The 15,402-nt window shown below is 36.9% G+C and overlaps 4 protein-coding genes and 1 pseudogene across 4 annotated transcripts; 2 read left to right on the top strand and 3 right to left on the bottom strand.

Moving 5' to 3' along the window:
- Nucleotides 1-106: 106 nt before the first annotated feature.
- LOC18603502 (xyloglucan 6-xylosyltransferase 2 pseudogene) lies at nucleotides 107-1,806 on the bottom strand (annotated as a pseudogene).
- A 2,967-nt stretch (nucleotides 1,807-4,773) lies between these two features.
- HSBP (heat shock factor binding protein) lies at nucleotides 4,774-6,822 on the top strand. The gene is made up of 5 exons (XM_018120181.2): nucleotides 4,774-4,910; nucleotides 5,539-5,592; nucleotides 5,805-5,828; nucleotides 5,932-5,974; nucleotides 6,354-6,822. The coding sequence occupies exons 1-5, from the start codon at nucleotides 4,908-4,910 to the stop codon at nucleotides 6,491-6,493; spliced, it is 264 nt and encodes an 87-aa protein (XP_017975670.2). The 5' UTR covers nucleotides 4,774-4,907; the 3' UTR covers nucleotides 6,494-6,822.
- A 794-nt stretch (nucleotides 6,823-7,616) lies between these two features.
- Nucleotides 7,617-8,253, bottom strand: LOC18603499 (protein RALF-like 33). The gene has a single exon (XM_007035519.3). The coding sequence runs from the start codon at nucleotides 8,198-8,200 to the stop codon at nucleotides 7,814-7,816; it is 387 nt and encodes a 128-aa protein (XP_007035581.1). The 5' UTR covers nucleotides 8,201-8,253; the 3' UTR covers nucleotides 7,617-7,813.
- A 1,438-nt stretch (nucleotides 8,254-9,691) lies between these two features.
- On the bottom strand, nucleotides 9,692-10,669 carry LOC18603498 (F-box/kelch-repeat protein At3g06240). Its single transcript, XM_007035518.3, has one exon. It carries the CDS (start codon nucleotides 10,667-10,669, stop codon nucleotides 9,692-9,694), a length of 978 nt encoding a protein of 325 aa, XP_007035580.3.
- Nucleotides 10,670-12,729: 2,060 nt separating this feature from the next.
- LOC18603497 (peroxidase 5-like) lies at nucleotides 12,730-14,081 on the top strand. The gene is made up of 2 exons (XM_018120182.2): nucleotides 12,730-13,030; nucleotides 13,114-14,081. The coding sequence occupies exons 1-2, from the start codon at nucleotides 12,821-12,823 to the stop codon at nucleotides 13,885-13,887; spliced, it is 984 nt and encodes a 327-aa protein (XP_017975671.2). The 5' UTR covers nucleotides 12,730-12,820; the 3' UTR covers nucleotides 13,888-14,081.
- Nucleotides 14,082-15,402: the final 1,321 nt, after the last annotated feature.

Raw genomic sequence — 15,402 nt, 5'->3', positions numbered from 1 at the left:
CTGACACTGAAATATCTATGCAAAATTTAGCCAACATGACACACGTATAGAGGATAAAGAGTACTACAATTCCAACCATTAAGTATGTTACTAAACAGGGTAAATCTATACCAGAAATAATTTCCTTTGTATAAATCAACAACTCGAAAATTGGTGATGAAAGTATAAAAACTGAGGACAACATCAGGCTACCAAAAGGAAGGATTAGCAATCAATCGAAATAGAAAAGTAAAAGAATAAATCAAGAACAGCAGTGTATGACTGTTGCATATCAATCCAATGAAGCTATTCCAACAAACCATTATGAAGATGCCGAAACCTTAACAGCTTTAAAAGCTGGATGAAGCAACCCTAACTCATCTTTAGTTTCAAGTGGATTAGCAGTCTCATTTCTAACTCTCTTAACCCTCCTACTGGCCAGTGATTTATGCATAAACCCATACATCTGCAAGATCTGATTATCCCCAAAGTTAAAGGCTCTGTCCATTTGCCTCAAACACCTCTCCACCGGATAATCCCCAAACTTCCCGCACGGCTTGCACCCGACAAAATGTGTAACCAAGGGCCATCTATGATCCCCTAACCCCGGATGATAATTCTCTATCATTTCTTCATAACGATCCACCAAAATTCCCCAATAACCATGCAAATAGTAAGCATTCTCTAAATAAACTTTTTCTCCCCACTTGGCCCTTTCCTTGACCAACAAGTAAACCATCGCAGACTGATCATCAGCTTCAAAAACCGGCCTGCCCTTCAACTCCCTGGTCAAAACTTTCCCGGCTTCTTCCCTAATCTTCCCCTTCGGGCCCATCGGAGCCCAAGCATCTAAAAGATCAAGCGACCATTGACAATTCCTTAACAAAAAGCTACCCGTATTTAATCCAATCCAATTTTTCTCATCATAAACCATTTCATTCCAACCATGCATAACCAAATTAGAATCTTTGTACCTTTCCCATGGAACCTCGTACGCCATGTCCGTAAACATAGCATCACTGTCCATCCACCAGAGAAACTCGATTTCAGGATGCGAAAGTAAAAGCTTCCGAATCAACGGTAATTTCGCCCAAAATCCCGCCATTTCCGCATCCAATAGCGCCATGTTGTAAAAAATCTCGACCCCGTGCAACCTACAGTAATCGATCTTGTTCTTAATCGATTTCAATAGGTAATGATCGCCGACCGGGTTTTCGCACGGTTTGGGTGACGAACCGGTGACGAGTAGGACTCGGGGCTTGTTTGGACCGATGAAGTTTGAGAATTCAGGGTTGTTTTTGAGCCACTCAGATCTTTGTTGATCCCAATCAGATATCTTAGGTCCGAGTGAGTACGGTTTGTTCGGGTGGGGCTTTTCCTCGTCTCCGCCTTCTTCATCGACGAGAATCTTGGAGATATCAAATTCGGCGTAGTTCTTATCGTTGTTGTCGTTCTGAGCTTCTTCGAGTAAGCGGCGGAACTCCGCCCGCTTGCGGGAAGCGTAGGAGGTGTGGTTGTCGGAGCTTTCCTCCGAGGAGCCGGATTTCGCGGGGGTAAAGGTGCCATGTAGGACGATGAAGGTTAGTAGAAGGCAGAGAACGGTTATTTTAGCTCGGGAACGGAGAGGTCGTAACCACCGGTCCAACATCCTGGTTTCTTTGCCCCTTCAGTCGATTGGTTCGGATTGTAAATAAATGGAAAACCGAGGGGTAGAAAGAAATCGGTGGAGTGGGAACTGGGAAGTGAACAAGGAAGGAAGGAAGAAAAAAGAGGGAAAATTAAAAAGGAAATAGAAAGTAGGAAACAGATAGATCGCCTCTATATTTTTGTTTTATTTTTTATTTTTAAGGGGGTTTAAGGAGCACGTTGATGGAAATTTTAAATCTATGATGGTGTAACGACGACCGTAGATCCCATGGGTGGGGCAGGGTAAAGAGAGATCGTACGGTGGCTGCGCTTCAATTACAGGGGGTGAGTCAATTAGTCCAGTTAGAAGGAGCGCACGTTGTTCGAGATTTGCATTTACTCCAATCACATGGGTTTACATTTTTTGATTTAAGGCTTAACGAAGGACGGCCCAAAATTAATTAAGAGCTTGACTTTTTAATGAGCTGGCACTTGGCATTGGGTCATTAAATTTTTTATTTTCTTTTATTTTTTTAATCTAATGAATAAAGTTGAGGATTTGATCCATATGATCAGTTTAATTTTAAAGTTTTTAAAAATTAAATTAATTCTAGTAAAAAGAATTGAAATGAATCAATTATAATAAAAAATAAAAAAATCAAAATCGAGTTATTTCAATCAATTCAATTGATTATTTTAACGTAAATGAAGTCTTTTTTTAAATATATGTTAGAACATTAATAATATTTCTGTATATAAAAAATATATTTTTAAGATATATTGTTAAAATTTATTAATAATATTTAAGTATAGATTACTAATGATCTATTTTTCAATTGATTCGATTGAAAATTTTGAATACCGAAATTTGATCAAAATAATCAAATAAACTATTTATATTAATCGATTAATAAGTGAATAAAAAATTAATCGAATTCAATTAGTTCTTCTTAATGGATTAAAATCGAAGTTGAAAAATTCAATCCAAATTAACCGAATTCAATCAACAATTTTAATTTGAATCGATTAATTTTCATCCCTAGCAATAAAAGAGTATATTACATTGAAACGAATTACACTATTTGATGGAAAATAAAATAGATTTTAAGTATGCCTTCAAATTTTGAGCATATCCCCGTAAATCTTAAACAATTGCAGCCGTGATTGCTTAATGCTTAATAATGTAATTAACATTTGCTTGTGAAAATTAGATGAATAATAATTTGTGGTGCCTTGGTAATATTATAACTTGATGTGAATAAAAAATCTTTCAAAAAATTGCATGCAATATGAATATCCTAAATCCAAAAATCAATAAATATAAGATATTTACAATCTCTTAATTTAAAAGAATTTTCACTTCTCTAACTCTCAATGTATCACACTAATTCACCTTAACATTGCTTCTAGATTTGTCACCAAATTTAAAGGGTTAGGAGTTTGTAACTGACTATTGTAAGAAATCCGGACCAAACCAAACAAGGTTTAACGAGATCTCTTGCAAAGGGATTCACTTTCCTGAAAGTCCAATAACATGCAATAACAGTCCCGAAATGCAAGAAACAGAACAAGAATCCGAGCCCGACCGCACCCATGACCAACTCCAGAGGATCCCACACGATGCTCAGCGATATCTGGGAAACGTAGAGGGGCAAAGCGTTGGAATTCACATGGAACCCACGGTCGACCCAGACGAGCCAAGCTGCCAGGCTCATGAGGATACTTGTCCCGATCGAGGCAAGGTGTATGAGCCACAGCGGGGGGAACCAAAACGGCTTGTGCGCCATGGCACGGTACCTTTTGCCCGAACCGAACTTGAAGATTACGAAGAGGGTGAGGGAGAGGGGGATTGCGATGGCTGTGAGGAGTGAGCAGAGAGCCCTCTTGGCTCTAGCCTTCTTGTCTTCCGGTCTGGCCCTCACCGGAGGTGGCGCCGCGGGTTGTTTGATCATGTTGAGAGTCTGCTATGGAGAATTCGAGAGGCCATTTGCAAAAGGCGTTGAGCATTGGGAAATGAATATTTATTGAGGGGAAAAAATCATTGGGTGGAGATGAGTGCTGCGGAGCAAATCTTGGGTTTCCATAAATGGATTCCATGGAGTTTGGAAATGCACCTTTGAAAATCAATTGACCACTTACGTTTTTTTGACCCTATTCTTTCTCATTCTAATTTGTCTAATAAAATTTCTATAAGAAGAAAATTTGGCTCCTAATCTTCCTTTCTTTCTTTCTTTTTTTTTGCTTTTATGCCTTGTTTCATTTAAATTCCCCACATATTAAATTAATTTTTAGATTTTGTGAAGAATTTTTAGTTGACTTTTATGGTTAAGGTCGGACTTGTCTTGAACAAGTACTTAATTAGTGATTTTAAATCGAATTATTTTTAATTTTCATTAATATTAATTTCGAATGTACAATTAAATGAGGTATAACGTAATTTGACATCACTTAAGTGATTCAATAATTTTTTAAATATTGTTCACCAAAAGAAGAAAAAAAAAGGAACCTTTACAAAATTAAGCTATCTAATGAAAGCTAAAACTTTAAAATAAACATATAATCAAAATTTAGGACCCACTGTGATATTTAGCTTATATATATTAGTATAAATTCAGAGTTCTTTTATTGATGAAAATGATCATATTTACTTATTATATTTTTAAATTAAGATTTTTAAATATTTTTTATGATTAATATTAATAAACTTTATCTAATTTATAAATATATAAGAATTCTAATTCTTTTGAATGATTTTCATGTTTTTCTACTATAAATATTAATAAGATTTATTCAAATTACAAATATAAAAGTATGAATATTGAAAAAAAATTTATTAATGAAAATATTATATTTCTAATTTTTTATTTTAAATTTTTTATATTTTATATTAACAAGATTTATTTATTTTAAAAATATATAAGATTTCTAGTTGCATCAATAACTTTCATAAATTTAATTATAAATATTAATAAACTTTATCTAATTTATAATAAGAACTTTAATTGTATTTAATAACTTTCATTGAAAAATATTTTTAATTTTAATAATATAATTATCTGTTACTTGCAAGACACGGGATAATAAATTGATGAAGACTTTATATTTGCATTGTTTTTTTACATAGATGCCCTTGGACCAGTCCGTCTGTAAATGAACACAAGGTTGGGAGAAAAAGGTAATTTCATCTTCTATACTGCTCGCTCTCTCACTCGGTCACCCTCCTAGACTTAGCCATTGCTCTGTTTTCTCCACAGCCAACCAGCAACAAATCTGCTAGCAATTTCCAGCTGAACAATTCGAGAATGGTGATTCCCTCTTTCATTATTAGCTTATTTTTCTATTTTTTTCTCTTTAAAATCTGGTTCATTTTATTATTTTCTATACATTCATCGAAGATTCTTCGATTAGGGTTTTGAGTTTTCTTGTAGTGAATCTGATCCATTCCATTGTACGAGGTAGCCATATTAGGAAGATTTTTTTTGTTTGTCTTATTTTCTTCTGAATTGTAATTTTGAAAGTGCTGGAGTTCTGTTTGGTTGCTGAGAAATGCTTGGAAAGTAAATGTGAGTATTAGATTCAAATGTTTAACGATATGGAAACCCACTAGTTTCGATGATATGTTTCTTGTATGCGGCTTGTTAATGGAGTTAGAATGTAAGAATCTATTGCTGAAACCAATAACTGTGGAATGTAGCTGTTTAATTGTTTTTATGTTGCGGTGATGTTTAAGTTATAGATTAGATGACTGAGCTTTTTGGGTGTAATTGAGTTGATATTTGTTTGCCGGCTTTTGGCTTGAACTTTACGTGCATCGATTAAAGATTTGCTCCCTTTAGCACCTATCATGCAGTCTGATTTGATGTGGTAGCAGATATTGATACTGTTGATGGCATTTTATGTTGCATGATTTTGGTTTTATCTTTTATTCTGCAGGATGGGAATGATTCAGTTGATCCAAAACAGAGCACTGGTGATATGGCAGCTTTTGTGAGTTCCTTTTCAAGTCGGTACTTTTATTTATCATAAATAACATTAATCGGGATTTTAAAAACATTGCACTCGAATTGGCTGGCTTTCGTTGGACCATTTTATGTTTTAGCTAAATTTAGGAAAGCATGGGAATTTTGAGATGTTTATATGTACGCATATTGCAACCTTCTGGTTCTATAGTTTCTGAATTTTAGTTCTTCCTATTGCAGGTCCAGAATTTGCTTCAACAGATGGTGAGTTTCTTATTTTCAACTGCTTTAAGATTCTGTATGGAATAGAGGAACAATGAATTTTAAGCAGCTGTAGCTTAGTTGGCTGTATTGTTACATCTTGCAGCAATCAAGGTTTCAAACAATGTCTGACTCCATCATTATGAAGAATATCCTTTTCTTATTTACCTAGTAACTGCATAGAACTAGGAAACTGAATCTTGAGGAGATGAAATTGCTTCATTGGTATTTTATGGCATCTGAAAATGTGATTTGTTGATTTTGGGGTCCTTTTGGTGGAGGTTGGCTTCTTTCCTTGCTCATGGCCAAGGTTTGAGTCTGTTTTTAGCTTGGGCTTTTATTTACTTGAGGAAAGAAGTCGTGGGAGGGTTGCTGAAATTTGTTTCACTTGTCCTTGTTCCTCTAGTCCTACCAAAGCCAAAATGAAGCAATTTCATCTTAATGGGATGTATATTCGTTATTCTCAAGAGAATAAGATAGTGCATCCCATTTGTAAATGGTTTCTTGATATCCTTAACTTCAATGCACTTGATGAGATGGGTAGCAGGATAGATGAGCTAGAGCAAAGCATCAATGATCTCAGAGCAGAGATGGGTGCGGAGAACTCTCCTTCTCCTTCAGTTCCTGCTGTGCCAAAGGATGATTCCAAGTCACCCAGTGAAGTTTAACAGTTCTGTGATAGCATAAATGAATCAGGCGTCTACAACATGGTATTTCTAGACTCTATTTCTTTTCCTCCCCACTCCATAGCCTTTCTCAGATGGAAAACCAGTAGTATCAACTTTTGGAAGAGACAATTATACACCTGATACGTGTAACCATGGCCTTCCCTAATAGCTATTTTCCATAGAATATTGTTAACCCTCCGGATGCTTGCCTTCCTCCTTGCATTGAATACCGCAAGGTGTGGGCAGCATGTTTTTTATTCTCCACAGAGAAACTTCAAGGCCATGATTAGACCTTTTTGCTCAATGTATATTCTATGATTTGAATTCCATGATTGTGATGAGCTGTTGTTAGTGTCGACAAGGGGAACCGCAGGCGACACCATGAGCACCTGAAGAGGAATTTGATTTGCTATGTAGAAAAGAAAAAGAGTAGTTGGCAGAGGTATTCATGCTTGAAAGAATCTCATTATTTTTTGTAGATCATGCCACTCACTGAGGAATTAATTAGATTTAAGGTGTTTGATTGGGCTTAAGCACAAAAATGGTGTTGCAACGGTGGTCCTGGATATACATGCAAATATGACACAGACATCTGAGCTGTAGCAAAAAGGGTGAGAGAGATAATGCCATTACAGTTGGATCGCAATTCACTCCCAATTTCAATCTCTTTACCTCCCTTTTCACTTTGGAAAAAGATTTAGATTCCATGAATGAAAAGCTTCGCCACATGGCCCGCCCACCCCAGCACTAGGCGCAATTTCTGGGGTCAATTCAATCCTATTAATTAATGTTAAACATAGCTTGGTGTTGCCTTGATTTAATCTAAAAATTGAGGCTTGAAATGAAGGTGGGACAATTTATTGTAGCTAACTCTTTAACTATCCAGCTATTTTTCCAACAACAAATTTTACTTTTTTTGGGCCATTGGTTGTCAGATATCTCCAGAGAACGATAGATTCAGTACCACAAAAATCAATAATATCCGCCATAAATTTAATATCAGGGACCCAAAAATTAGAAAAAAATATCAATAAAAGAAAATAAATACAATACAGAAATTAATATATATTAGAAATAAAATTAAACAGGGTTTAATTACATTACATTAGCAACATAGTCACAATTTATTCAATGATCTTCATCTTTATTCCACTCACTTCACTTTTTTATATACGTTTTAAATAAATATATGGGAAAAATATTAAAGACAACAATCCCATCAGCAATACACATAATTAAATAAGGATAAAAAATAAGGGAGGAAAATTACATTTTTTAAAATTAGAGAGGCGAAAAAAGGACATAAAATGGAACATAAATCTAGCGCCGACAGCGGGTAATTCTATTGCACCCGCGTGAGTAGGGATTCGCCTGAGCTCCTGGTTGGCAGTTGTAGTACGACGCGCCGCGTCGAGAGCATGGCACTGTGTTTCTCCTCAGCGCACCGTAGCTAATGTAACGAGTCGTCGCTAAAATGCGGCGGTAGATCTCGGAGCCCATGGCGAACTCGGCATCGAAGTCTGAGGAGGATTCGTCTCCGCTCAGCATCAGGCACTCGGCGATGGATCCGCGGCATTCCGATTTAATCGGGAGGAATTGGTCGCCGCCGACGAAATCGAGAGTTGGAGACGAAGCTGAAACCGCCACATGGACGGCTAGGATGGCGCAAATCGCGAGCAGACTGAGCGAGAATCTAGAGCTTCCCATTTTCGGGTTCTTTTGCTTTTTTCTGTTGATGGAAGGGAATGGTAACGAGGGCAGCTTTCAGGATTATAAGTGATTGACGTTAACAAATGGCCACTGGGGTTTCGGCTTATTTGCGATGCATGCCACTTGACTTTAACGTGACGGACCTTACTTGTAATCTAAGCGTGTCAATCGCTTTATGGACATCCACTAATCAATCTTTTGACTTTACTGCTTTCCCTTGTAAAAATTAATTAATTAATAACAATAAAAAAATAAAAAAAATTCAATTGAGGGAATGATTTTTGACAGTCATCATTATTCAATTTGAAGTATTTATAATAAATAAATATACTATATACATCTTAACACGTGTTTGAAAATAATATGAATCGTAATAATCAAATTCGATATTATATATATATATATATTTTACTATATTTGAAAATTTTTTCAATTCAATTTGTCTCGCTTAACATATAATCCTAAACATTATGATGAAATGTTGAGATAGCGCCAGGTAGTGGACAACATTTGATAAGTATAGGCTTGGAGGAAGGAAAATAAAATATATTTCTCTTTCAATGTCATGTGAATGCTACTCAAAGGGTGTCAAATTAAGTCTTTGTATTTGAGCATTTGGCAAACAATTTTTTGCGCGTTTCGTGCTGTTGATGCTGATTGATGGCATGAAAGGGGGCCAATCTGCAGTATTTTTCTTTGCAGCGCTAAGGAGTTTTTGTTTTGTAATGAATCACTTTTCATATCAACAATCTAAATTAAGAGACAGGTTTTCGATATGATTGCCTGGAGTTAATCTGCCCTGTCTTACCTCTTCACATCAGGTCGAGTCAAGCTTTCAGAAATGGTGAAACTAAGGCTGTGAAAATGCCATGAACAGGAAGAAATTCTCATTGTCTGGCACTGATTAGAACTTGTGTCTTTCCTGGTAAAACATACAGGAAAGGGGAGTAGGATTTCAGGCAATGAACTTATGGTTCATGCCATTATACCAGTAAAAGTAGAACATCCTTCTGAATGTCAATCAAATGAAAACCAAAAGATGTTGGTGATCAATTTAATCCAAGATTTTGCCAACCCTTCGTTCCTTAATCACCTACCCATAGTTCCGTGTTATGAAGGGTTACCTTGGGAAAAGACATAGGCCATAGGAAGTTATGCAGTAGCCATCAACAGGAGAGTCATCAAGATTACAATATTATATACATACGTCATGGATTGTTCATGATTTCAAGGATAAACATCAAATTTGATTAGGTCATTGTAGGAGGATATGATCAGAGCCTGATGGAAAGGACTGAAACTGTTTGAAGCCTTGTTAGAGATTAGGTGGCATTAATAGAGAAGCCCATTGAAAAAAATTTTCTGCCTTTCACTCAATCTATAGGTCGGGTCTAAGCCCATACAATCTGAATGAAACCAAAGAACAGCTAAAAAAAATAAGAATAAATAGTAAAAATAAATAGCAATCTAACTCAAGATTGAGAGAAGTCAAGCTTTCGTTATACTATATGGTGAAACTAAGCTTTCCACGTATGGAAATATCTTAGCCCAATATGTGATGCCATGGACGACAAGCTTCTGATATGATTCATCGTTGGGGTTGAACAAAAAGAAGTTCTTATTGTCTGCACTGACCAAAACCTTGTTACGGATATAACATATTGGAAAGGGTCGCCAAATTTTGCCATAATTTGGTGTTTCCGGTAAGGTAATCAGTTTCATCCAAGATTTATGCATCCCATGCTGCTTTTTCCTGACCCAGAGATCAGTGTCGCCAGTAATTTTATTGTGCCTCAGCACGCAAAGACAGCCACGAAAAAGGCTTAGGCTACAACTGTCCACTCTACATGGAGGAGGTGAGACCTCTCTCACCTTCTCTTTCGCTAAATCAAAACGCAAAATCAAATCATGGTAGATCCCGTAACGCAAGGGTTTGCAGGCAAACCAATAGAGGCAGCCATTGGCGAAGGTTGATTTTTGCTTAGATTTGGCAAAGTAAGGTAGATCCTTCTCAGCATTTATGATTGAGTTATTTTTCATACTCATGATTTCAACGTCCGAATACTCAGAAACCCCGTACTCATTAGACACTCGTAAGATTTTGTAATCATCCGTAGAGAAATCACGACCAAATCCCAACACTCTCCATGATTCCCTCCTCCAAGATCTCGGAACTGGAATTTGCTTCAAATCCTGAAGAGACGGATTCCATAGTATCAGTGCCTGCAACCGGGATTTGACACTCTGTATACCTACACATAACAGGCCATCATAGTGACCTATAACAACGAAAAACTTGGTCGGATTCATCGAAAGAGTCAGATCGCAATAGGGAATCTTCAGATTGGTAGCTTGGATCACTTGTTGTGCATCATCGCCATGTCTATCGCTTAAAATTCTCATGTAAAAAGGTCCTCGGACGAAATCATAAAGAAGAAAATCATGGTGGCTTTCGAGGGCTGCCATGGTTTTTAGATATCTTCAGATGAATTCCGGATCCGAAGTTAAAAAGTTCCAATGCTTGCAGACGCACTTGAACCGTGTAAAAGATTTGACGGGAAGTTTTAGTAGAATCTTCAGGAGAAGATCATGAGCAAATTCTGGCTCGCATACTGACCCCATTGTTAACATTGGTCCTGCTTGGTACATGCGTACTATGAACAAGAGGCTAAAAGGGTTTTAATTTACTCTAAGCTGCTTCGATGCATAAGGTTATATAGCATCATATCTTTTCCATTTTGCCCTTTTCATGCATAAAGACGAGTTTGTGTACTATATTTAAGGTCGAATAAGATTTTAATTTTAACAAAAATTTAACCATATACATTATGTGATTATGATTGTTATTATGGGTTTTGATTTGAAATCCAAAAGCCCATTTGCTTGGAAATGGGGTGGCAGGATCAACCTATTTGCCCATCTACAGGTTTCAACCAGGCATCTAGATTATGGGCTTGCCTTTGCCCATCTCTTGATCTTAATGGCTGGGTGCATATGTCATTCTTGTTTAGATCTTGGAAATACCTCTCTTTTTCTATGTTTATGCAGCCCAAGAACCAAAAAAGGATAAAGCAGCAATAAGAAAACTTCTCATCTTTACATATATATGAGATGAAAATTTATAATTTAATATTAATGTATAAATATTATTATTAAATATGAAATTATATTCTTCAAATTATTGTCTAGCAATGCGTCTGTTTATTGGGTTTTCTGAACTGAAAGTAATTATAAATACTTTGCACTCTTTTGAGGTCCAAACTAAATCAGCCCACCAGCAGCTTTCCAAGACAACAAACTTGACTGGGAAGCTAGAACTCAGCCTTTCTTATCGCTTAATAACTAGAATTCAAGGGCTTGCCGTAGCCCAACACTTGATCTTGATGGCTAGGTGCACTGGTCATCTTCGTTGAGATCTTGGCTTCGAGGGCTACCAGCAGCAGCGTTAGCAGCAACAAATTATTGAGACCCTAACAAAAAACCCCCTAAACTGAACAAATGAGGTATTTCAAAATACCTCTCTTTTCTCTGCTGATAATATTAATTATTTTGAAAGTAATAATGTAAATATATTGTATACCAATAATACATTAAACACGAAAATTATGTTCGACAAATCATTATCCGGCAATGCGTCCACCGGGCCTTTTGGGCTCCTCGGAGCTCCAAATTGTATAAGCCCGTCTGAGCTTTGCACTAGTAATTTGATTGTCGAGCCTTGACCGAGCCTTCCTTGAGTCTTGATGGTGAGGATTCGTATAACACGTTATGACCAAGAGAGTTCAAAGGCTATGAGACGGGGGTCTAGGGTTTTGAGAACTACTAAAAAAATGAGGTACTCTAAAGTACCTCTCTCTTTTGGTACTCTAAAGTTTTCCATGGAATTGAAGAAACCAATTCCACTTTGTCGTCTTACATTCTTGCTCACAGATTATGAATGGTGGCAACATGGTGCTTAGTTTTCTACTTTTAAATAGCTACTTGACATGTTGATTTTATTTTTTATTTTTTTTTAGAGATTTCCGATCATCTCATACATCAACTATTTGTTCTTTTTCAATGGAAAAAGAAATTAATCGGCCATAAAAGTTCATCTACTTAAAGAAACCGTGTGAGGGGCACACGCCTTTTAATTGTTAATTGTCATTTGTTTGAATTATCAAATCGTTGTTCATATTTAAAAATATTTTAATAATTTTATTCAAAAAAAATTAAAAATATAAATTCTTATGAGAATAGAGCTTATCCACATAAATTAAAAAACACAGAAAGCATTAATGATTAGAATTGAAATTAATAGAATTTATTTAATATTAGAAGTGGTCGTACTAATGAAGCCCTATGCCTTTCAACTTTTGATTTACATGTTGTAATTGTTTAATTTATCTCACAAAGGAATTAGAGACAGGAAAGATTCCTTTTCCATTGCCTGTTTTTACAATTCTCATGTTTGCTTAAGCTTTTATTATTGTCTACTTGCTTTGCTAACCCCCTATATAATAAGCCTTAGCCACGGCTTGTTTGCTCCATGCATATTTCTCCCTTTTCTCTCTCTCGAAAGCAAGCAAGCATAGCTAGTTTCAGGTTTTTACGTGAGCTTTTAGCCCATCGGCTCAAATGGCAAGCTTGTTCACTTCTCTGTTGTTTCTTCTGGCCATCTTCTTCATCTCACCAGCTGTATCATTGCCTTTGAAAATAGGGTTTTATCAAAAAACATGCCCATCAGCTGAGGCTATCGTGATGAGTACAGTGAAGGCAGCATTGGCTAGTGATCCTGGAATACCAGCGGCTCTCATCAGACTCCATTTCCATGATTGTTTCGTGAGGGTAATCCTTCGATTTACTTTTTCATTTGCTTTCCGAGACTCCATTTCTGTCGAAATGTTTACATCCTTTTTTGTTTCTGACAGGGTTGTGATGCTTCCATACTTCTCGATTCCACACCCAGCAATCGAGCAGAGAAAGACAGCATGGGGAACAAAGGTGTGCAGGGCTTCCAGGTCATCGACGAAGCAAAGGCTAAGATAGAAGCTCAATGCCCGAACACTGTTTCATGTTCGGATATCCTTGCCTTTGCAGCTCGTGACAGTGTCACCCTTGCCGGTGGCCTTCACTACGGTGTTCCTTCGGGGCGTGGCGATGGGAGGGTTTCTTCCGCAGCAGAAGTGACTCAGAACCTCCCCGATGCATTCTTTAATGTGACACAGTTGAAACAAAATTTCGCACGGAAAGGTTTGTCAATGGAGGAAATGGTAACACTCTCGGGTGCTCACTCAATCGGGGATTCACACTGCTCTTCATTCTCGAAACGTTTATACTCTTTTGATAAGACTTCTACACAAGATCCATCCATGGATCCGTCTTACGCCAGGCTCTTGAAGGCTAAATGCCCTCGGCCGTTGAACACTCGGACTGGTCCTGATCCATTGGTGCCTTTTGATCCTGTAACTCCCAACCGGCTTGATAACAACTATTACAAGAACTTGAAGAGCAGCAAGGGACTGCTGGCTTCAGATCAAGTGCTTTGGAATAGTATGTTGACAAGGAAGTTCGTGAAAGAGAATGTGAACCACCCAAGTGCTTGGGCTGCAAAGTTTGCTGCTGCAATGGTGCACATGGGTTCCATTGATGTGCTCACTGGTAAACAAGGAGAAATCAGGAGGAACTGTAGGGTTGTGAATTGAAGATCTGCTGGAGAGTGCTGAAATTTATAGTTTCATGTGTTTGCTTTGATATTTCACAGCAGAGTTTTTGATGCTTTCATAATGTAGTTTATGATTTTGATATGGGTTTGCCGGGGAAGAAAATTTGTTTAAATTAAATAATGTTTCTATGTCTTTCCAGTGAGTAATAAATGTGATAAACTTTCTTATATAAATGTCATGTTACATTGTCACTTTAGCCTATAAAGAAATAAACAGATGTTAAACATTATACAATGTAGAAAAGCTTCAATAAATAACAAGGGGAGGGCTTCGGCCCTTGCCGTTGTTGCAAGAAGAGGAGAAAAGAAAGAAAGAAAGAAAGAAAATCCAAGGACTATCCTCCACCCAAAGCAAATTTTAAAGCAAAACTTTGAAATGTATATATTTGGCACAGACATATACCACTTAATTTCCTTGTGTCTTGCTGGTTAAAAACATGCATGTTAGCCATTGAGATCAAGGGATCAAATTCCATCCATGGAAAAAGAAAACAAAAGCAATACTAACTTTGTAAAACTGAGGTATTCTGAAAATTGAGCAAAAGGGTATGTTATAGTTATACCATGGACTCTTCCTCAAACTCAGAACACAATGGTTAGATAGGGACTTTATGCCTCCACATATTTTTTTCTTTTAGCATCCTTAATCATTTTCAAGCCTTCTCTTCCAATTGACCACTCAAGTCATTACTTCAATGGTTTCAAGGAGCTAGTTGCAACCAGCTGGTACCTTAAGAAAGAGAATATGTGGCAGTATTATAGTACATCTTTGCTCACAGATTATGGTAACCCTGTACTTCTAATACTGTTACCAATATTAAACATGAAGTTTTAAGTTTTAAATAGTTAGTTGCCATTGATTTTCCAACCTTATTCTGATTTCCCTCTAGAAATTATGTCATTGGAGTAGCTTCCTTTTCTTTTCACGATAGAAGTTCATTGAACATCTTCCTTTCCTTGACTGCATGGACCCTGTGACAGGAGTAGGTGAAACCTTGGCCAAGTCAGATGATTCCACTTACTTTTTGTTTGATCTGCTTCTCCCCATTACTTTTTAAAAAGGAAATCGTGTGGAAGGCACACGCCTTTCAATTGTTTATTTGCTGTCAATTTAAACTGCAACAGTAGATTTGAATGGGAATTGGTGTGGAGGCCACATGCTTTTCAATTGTTTATTTGCTACTATGTAATTGTTTTATCTCACAGGAAGGTTCTTATCATTGCCTAATTTAAATTCGCATGTTCTTTTTCAAAAATTTTTATTGCTTATTGCCTCGATGACTCGCCATAGAAGGCACTGGCCATGGCTTGTAAGCTGCATATTATCCTTTCTTACTGATAATAAAACAACCGTAAGTTCAAGGTTGGTTCGGCTCATATACATAGCAAACTTGTTACTCCATGACTGTGAGTCCATGTACAAATATTCATGGTTGGGCTTGGAATGAGACCCAATCGTCCCATGGCTTGGGCTCAAGCTTTGGGTTCCAGTCTC

Source organism: Theobroma cacao, chromosome 4 (genome assembly GCF_053813885.1).
Source record: "Theobroma cacao isolate CCN51 chromosome 4, ASM5381388v1, whole genome shotgun sequence".
Lineage (NCBI taxonomy): Eukaryota > Viridiplantae > Streptophyta > Magnoliopsida > Malvales > Malvaceae > Theobroma > Theobroma cacao.
Note: the sequence above shows the minus strand (reverse complement) of the source record. Positions and strands in the feature narration are given on the sequence as shown.